Source organism: Glycine soja, chromosome 6 (assembly GCF_004193775.1).
Source record: "Glycine soja cultivar W05 chromosome 6, ASM419377v2, whole genome shotgun sequence".
NCBI lineage: Eukaryota > Viridiplantae > Streptophyta > Magnoliopsida > Fabales > Fabaceae > Glycine > Glycine soja.
Window position 1 is genome coordinate 25949932 of NC_041007.1, and position 7560 is coordinate 25957491.

At 31.0% G+C, this 7560-nt stretch overlaps 1 protein-coding gene across 1 annotated transcript; it reads left to right on the plus strand.

Annotated features, from left to right (window-relative positions):
* The first annotated feature begins 2343 nt into the window (after window positions 1-2343).
* On the plus strand, window positions 2344-6674 carry LOC114416738 (probable 26S proteasome regulatory subunit p27). The gene is made up of 5 exons (XM_028381725.1): window positions 2344-2624; window positions 2717-2777; window positions 2876-2980; window positions 4685-5048; window positions 6439-6674. Exons 1-5 carry the CDS (start codon window positions 2484-2486, stop codon window positions 6458-6460), a joined length of 693 nt encoding a protein of 230 aa, XP_028237526.1. The 5' UTR covers window positions 2344-2483; the 3' UTR covers window positions 6461-6674.
* The last annotated feature ends 886 nt before the right edge of the window (window positions 6675-7560 follow it).

The following is a 7560-nucleotide window of genomic DNA, read 5'->3' on the forward strand; positions in this document are numbered from 1 at the left end:
TAAATATTTTTACTGATACAAACATAATTAGTTAACTAAGCTCCTTAAAATGATAAAAAAAAAAATTGAAAAAACATTCAAGTAGAAAAATGTGAAATGTTAACTACTACATTTATTATTTTTCTCTCATTAAATATGTTAGTAACATATTGGTAAGAAAAATCAATTGAAAAAATATTAAATATATTAGTAACTATTTTTATTTAATTAGTATGTTAGTAACGTGTCATTGTTTTTTTCTCATTTTATGTTAATTTAGGAATACACGGTTAATAATAATTATTATTGTAGTTTGTACCAAAAGAGTATGTTAGTAATTATATTATAATTGCATGCTCGACAACTATTTCATAAATATTTCACATAATAAATATTTATATTTATTTAAGGTATGAATTTATAAGAATAAAAACCATAATATCTTATGATTAGCCATTTTGAAATAACTTAAAGATAAAGTGTGTATTTTACTTACCTTAATATATATTATTATAATTAAAATATGATAACACAGAATCTTATTTCAAAATTCTTTAAGCATGATTGTAACACCCCATTTTTCATAAAATAAATAAAAAAAGTTCTATTAAAAAATTAATAGAGATCTGAGAAATTAAATAAATGGGAGAAACGAGTTTTTGTTAATTAAAATAAGAACTTCATAACATTAAAAAATAAATAGAGTAAAATAGATTTTTTTTATAAAATAAAAAAATAGATTAAATAATAAGCTCAGAGAACCCTAACTATAGATAGAGACATATTATGTTAGTTTACGATATGTTTTTATGCTCTCTCTTTCTCCCAAATTCGTTCTCCCTACTTCTTCTCCCAAAATCCTCTCTTCTTTTCCATGGGGAGGTTAAAGTTTGTTAGTGGAAATTTTTTTAAACTTAATTCACCCCCTCTTAAGTTATTGATGCCACTTGTTTAACAATAATTTTCTGTTTAAATTGCATAATGTTATGAAGATGTTATTTTACTTTATTTTATCTTGCTACTTAGTTTTTTTTTTTGTAAACTTGAACGACCTTATTTTAAGTAAAAAATGTTTCAGATAAGTTTTATTTGGTAACAATGAAGCGAATGTGGGCCTTTTACCCGCATGGATTTACTTATGATTTTATTTAATAAAATTGATTTAATTGGATTCCGTATTTTATATGTTTGTCTCATGGGATAGAGGGTGTCACAATGATTGATATGGAAATTGCAACATTTGGTTTACGATTACTTAACATATTATCTTTTAATGTTTACTCAAAATATTTAATATAATCATCTTATGTAGTGACTTTCAATATGTTTTTCTCTTGACAATATATTTGCATCAATAAATTGAAAGATATGTATAGATTTGAAAGATTTTGTGATACTTTAAATTTTCTGAGTTGAAGTGTCAACTTTATTATTAGGAGTTGCCTTCTCTTCAATTGGAATTGCATCATTGATAACTCCCGTCACATTTAAAAAAAATAGTCATATAATTATATAAATAAATAAAATTAACTATTAATATATTTAATAATATTAGATTAGATACTAACTTGGTAAGACATCTTTGTCCAACGATTTTGCAAATGTTCAAAATTTACAAAATTAAATGCTTCACAAATGTTAAGTATGTTAGACATTTATTGAATCTAATAAACCACCATTGAAAAATTAAAATTTCGGTCCAACAACTCACAAAACTTGAATCAAATCAACAATTATTGAAAAAATAAAATAATCTAATGGCTGAGAAATCTTCAAGCTTTCTTTACATATGATATATATAGGCTAGATAGATACTTTACCGGTTAGTTTTGTCTTGATTTTTTAAATATTAACATAATACAAAATAATTTTTTAAAAGCACACATGTTTTAATCTTCTATTATAAAATTGAATGATCGATCTCACAGCCAAAAAATTCAAAGTGGAGTTTATATATATATATATATATATATATATATATATATATATATATATATAAATTAGTTATTTTATTTTCAACTTTAATATAATTATATTTAATATGCTACTAAATATATTAAAAAATAATCATTTTATTTTATTTTCATACATATAAGATTATTTTTATTTTCACTATTTAATAATAAAAATAATATTATATGTATGTAAATAAATAAAATGATTAATTTTTAACAGATATAATTTATCAATTTGCCTGTTTAATAATGATAAATTAATTTATGAAAAACAAAAAATTTAAATTTAATTCTAAAAATAAAAAAGTGTGATAAATTTAAATTCAAAATTTTCATCTATATGATATCACATGACATTCTCAGAATTTTAGTATTAAAAAAAAAAAAAAATAGAGTAGTAGAATAGTCGATTAGGTCTACGGAAAAGCTGTGCGCCACCATTCCATTCCATTCCAGCATAATACAGTGTGTACAGAATAAATCAGTAAAATACAACATACAGTATATCAGAGTCAGAATTGAGAACAATCGTTGGTGTGGAACGTGACAATGGTGGCGACGAACGTGAAGGCAGAAACCATGTCTCTGATGGACAAGCGCAGCGCCTTGGAGGCTGAGATGAACTCCATCATCGCCCGCCTCTCCCAGCCCGGCGCTCCTGGCCTCTCCGGAAATCTCGTCGACTCTGAGGTAGCATCGCTTTTTCACTCTCTCTCTCTCTCTCTCTTTTCCGATTTCAACTCAAACCTCTATTCATCCTTCACGAGAACTTCGTTTTCTAGGGTTTTCCCCGTTCCGATATCGACATCCCCGTTGTTCGAGCCGAACGACGTCGCCTGGCAGGTTTTCAAAATTTACTCTTCGAATCACTGCTACGTGTTTTCAACTGCTTCTTCACAATTTTCTTGGGTCATGATGATCTTCGTTCTTTCTCTTTACAGAGCTGCGCAGTGACCACAACGAAGTAACTGAGAAAATTAACCTAAATATTCAGATTCTCCATTCGGCAAGACTCGGAAATAGGTCATTGCCCTTCAAGAATTCAGGTACCGCCAAAAGTAACCTCTGTTTTTGGTTACTTGTTGTTGCATAGTGGAACATTGATTTTGTTTGCTTCTATAGACTCAGGTTTTGTTTGTCAATTTTGGTTCTTTACTGCAATTATGTTTCTATTTATATTTTTTTTATGTTATGGCTTATGGGCATTGCTAGCAATGTCTTTATAATTTATGAATAATGATGGCATGATACTTCTGGTTCTAATGTTGTGTCTCTGTTATGTCCGGTTTTTTCCTTATGTGTATATGCGCCTTGCCTTCTCGTTTTCTGCACCTACTTGCTTAGTCACTAAATGCGTGAGTGAATTAAAGGTTGGGATTTAATTTTTTTTGGAGCAACCTTGTACTCAAGGTTGATGTTGGGTCCTCCCGCTTCTCATCTGATAGCACAGCAGCAACAAGGCCCAAACGAATAGCAAAGAAGCCATTAGGCTGGGAGGATTACATTCATTAAACAAGTCAAGGGCAGTTAGGGAATTACCTGTTAGAAGAATTAGCCTTCCTCTATAGGACCTTATTTTCTGATCTTCTTTAGTGTTTGTCTCGTGCGTGTCCCCTATGGAATATTCAGTTTGTTAGGATTGCCCCCTCTGTAGTGAGCAGGGCCGTTAGAGGAATATTTTCCCTTTTTGCTATATATATACATGTATTAACAATGAGGAAGGCAATGAATAATACTCAGAATTCTATTCCTTATCTTGCTTTCTGGAGGTTGCCCTGTCCTCGAATTCAGGAGCACATATCATCCTCCTCCTCCTTAACTTGGTTTTCTTTTTTGGTTTGTCATTAGCTTATGGGATATAATCAAAGTAATCGAGCTAGCCTTTATTTTGTCTGTTCATCGTTAGTTTTAGCACTTTGTTTTTCATGTTGAAGAGGTTCTAAAATCTAAAGTCTAAACGTGATGACGTATGTTTTTGTGTTGAACCTGATCAACATGAGAAAAATTTTCCTGCACATGTGATCTGCTGGTTGTTGTATGATTATCCATCAGACAACAGGTTTGGGTTTGCATTTTGTAGTTTTTCCCTTAGGGCTGAATAATGTATTTAAAAAAATTGAAGTACATATAAGGTGGATGATAAAACCTATTAAAACAAATATAACACCAAAAGAAGGGATACCATGAATGACAAAGCTCACCAATTCCTTTGCAAATCCATATAGCACCCCTCCTCTCCCTGCTTTCTTTCCCATCAGCACCAAGACTATCAGCTCAGCTGACACCAATAAAGAAGCCAATCTATCATTCTATCTCATTTGAGTTGCGAAGCAAAAACTCATTGATGAAAAGTTGTTGCATTATCATCAAACTATAAATAAGCACATCAATCCTGCATAACTGCTGACTTCTAAAGGAGCTTAAAATCTTTCTTTCAATCTAAGCCCTGTGTGGACGGCAAATAATGTTCCAAACAGGTTTGACAAAGCCACTGCTTCTCAAAGATGCCAAAATCCTATTGCAAATTTGCCATACAACCTAAGACTAATACGATTTAAGAAAAGATGATTGTTTGTCATTGTGTTTTGTTGTTAAAGACACTAATTTTCAGTTTTTGCAAAGCTATTATTTTCCCAAGTATGAACTTGTGTTAACCTTTCTTCCTGTCTTCTTCTTTAGTTTGATTAAGATTACTCTCCGTTAAAGAATAATAACTTATATTACATCTTAATGTTTGACTTTTTGCTAAGGTAACGATGATGGTTCAGATACTCAGATCTCATCAAATATGGACACTGTTGCATCAACACCATCACAAAATGTCCTTCTGATACGATCTCCCAACTCAATGGATGTGAACGTGTTGATTAGTAGACCATTTGCAATGGTAGATGAGATAGCAGATGCATCACCAGCAGTAGAGGATGGTTTACAACTTGGGGATCAAATTTTGAAATTTGGCAATGTTGAAGCAGGTGATAATTTGCTCCAAAGGCTTTCTTCTGAGGCTCAGTCAAATCTGGGTTGTGCAGTACCAGTTGTTATTATGAGGCAAGGCACAGTGATCAACTTAACTATTACACCTAGACCTTGGCAAGGCAGAGGACTATTGGGGTATGCCTGCTGTCTCTATCATTTTGTTTTTTGTTGTCTATTCTGCCTTTAGTTATTACTATCATACCAGTTTTGTTGAAAGGAGGTAGACATAACTAAACATAAAACTACCATTCCTTTTACTTTTTTCTGCCATTGCCTAGCCTATTTCCTCAATTGACCATTTGTTCTACATGGAAATCTGGTTTATGTTTATTAAAATGTTGGTATATTCTCAAAGCCAATTTAATAAATTATCATAGGGTGTTCAGAGTGATTGAAGAACTTTAAAGTATTAATTTTTTGAATGTTAGTAAGTTAAATGCTAAGAAATTGAAAATGGAGGAATGCAAAGGAAGCATTTGGAGAATTGCAAGACTAGGATTTCTTGACTAGACATAGTGAACTAGTAGATGACTTTGATGGTTTGAGAACTAGTGAACTGTTACGATCATAAGAACCGGAACTCTAAGAGTTAAGGAAAGCCATATGATCCATGAATATAAGATTTATATTGGAAGCCTTTATTAGGATGGCACTTAGTAGATTGAGAAAGATGAGCAGGTGATAGATGGTGGGTATATTTGTCTTGATGGTTATCATTACTCTCCAATTCTTTTAGATATATCTTACTTTTTATTGAATTAAATTCTACCTGTTTCTCTAACAGTCATCTTGAGCTATTTCAATTGGAGGTATACCTGATTTTCTTACTTCCTGTCATCTTAATTTTTGGTTACAAAAGGAGGTTCTGGACATAGTATGAGGGAGAGGAATGATAGGCTAAAATGTGCAGGTAAAGCGGCAATGGGATCAAATAGTTCCCAAAGAATATCATATTTAAAATCCAAGTGTTTTTGAGACTTCAATGATTTTTGGGGATGATATCCTACTGGCAACTTTACTTGTGGTCATTATAATACGTCATTCTTGATATCTGATTCTCCTGATAGTATTTGGGCTGATATTTAGCTCGTGTAAGCTGCTGGTGAGCTTGTACTCAATCATGAAATCACTTTGTCTAGGCTATAATACTATTTTGCCCAAAGTCACTGATGATTACTCCAGAAGGGAAATGTTAATTTATGAACAAATGTTAGTTGATCTCAGTTTAAGTGGTTGGTAATGTGGAATAAGGTTAAACGGCTAGATATTGTAGAAAATATTCAATGTTCCATCTGTTATGATCATAGTCAACAAATCATGTAGAGAAAATATACTTTTATCCCCAGGATCAGTTTATTTTGTCAAAATAATTCTTTTTTCTTTTTGTAAGCTTCCCAAGACAAGTAATGCCAAATGGAGTATTTCCTTAAAATTGATTGTTACCCAACATGTATAAAGTATTGAGTTGCTACTATTGCTGTTTATTTAGGGCTAATAATTTCTTTTTTATGTTGTATGGTGGCAGATGCCATTTTCGGATCTTGTAGGTGCCATGAACTTATTTTTCACATGATGGTGGTCACGGTTTTTCCTTTTGATGCATTTCCCACCCTGAGTTCTTTACCTTATGATATTCATCTTGGCAAGACTCCATATATGTAATAAATAATTACATTACAGCCGACCTTTGATTGTGGTGCACTTTCTTTGACTCAATAACGTGTTACTCTTTTTATGATCATTTTTCTTTTAAAACGCAAAGTAATTTTAGATATCATAATGGTAAATTTATGTCAAGATTCCTTGCATATGAACTGCATTCATAAGCTTATGTAGCTTTCTCGAGACAGAAAATGATGAGCTCGGTTATGCACGTGACTGTGTCATGTGAAAATTCCCTCTCATTTCATAGAAATTAAATAGGGGGGTTATACTAGAATTTGTATATATTTAAGGAGAGATGAGGACAAAATTTTCAGATGACATACTAGAAGAGAAACCATTCCCGTACCGCACAATAAAAGTCACCATATGTAAAGAAATATAAACTTCAACACTGCTCAACACCCTTTATGTTGGAGATATCACTCAAGCACCATAGCATTGAAGATTTAGGTTTACATATTAATTCTAGGATTTAATGCTTTTAAATAATAGGATTTTTTTAGATGTGTGGTGGATTCTTGAAATTGCTAATCATTCGTAATTGGGTCCTCCGATTGCCATTTACATAAGATACTCAAGTATTTAACAAAATATTTCAGTTAGATTTTAATTTTCTTTATTAGTTGAAAAACTTTTTAATTATTTAGTAAACAAGTTTTTTTATTAGTTTTTTTTACTGTTTTTTAAGATGTTACTTGAAGTATTAATTTTTAAAACATTGTCTTTTAATCTATGGTCTTTTATATTTATTCCTTTTTTGTCTTTAAATAATTATTAACTTTTTTTAATCTTTTTTATTTAAGGTAAAATTTTCTTATTTTTATTCTTAACACTTAAAATTTAATAAGATAGTTTGTTGGCTTTTAATTATTTTTTTATTTATTATTCAACTCAATGAACTCATCCCTCCTACATCGCCACTTTTCTGCATTGGTTTCTTTGATTTTGTCTTTTTTTAATTTCTTGCACCTACGAAGCAACC

Bases quoted from the DNA above. Each gene is read 5' to 3' on its own strand.
- LOC114416738 (XM_028381725.1), top strand. From the start codon at position 2,484: ATGGTGGCGACGAACGTGAAGGCAGAAACCATGTCTCTGATGGACAAG. The intron at 2,778-2,875 runs GTTTTCAAAATT...TTCTCTTTACAG, and splicing joins CGAACGACGTCGCCTGGCAG to AGCTGCGCAGTGACCACAAC. The intron at 2,981-4,684 runs GTACCGCCAAAA...CTTTTTGCTAAG, and splicing joins ATTGCCCTTCAAGAATTCAG to GTAACGATGATGGTTCAGAT.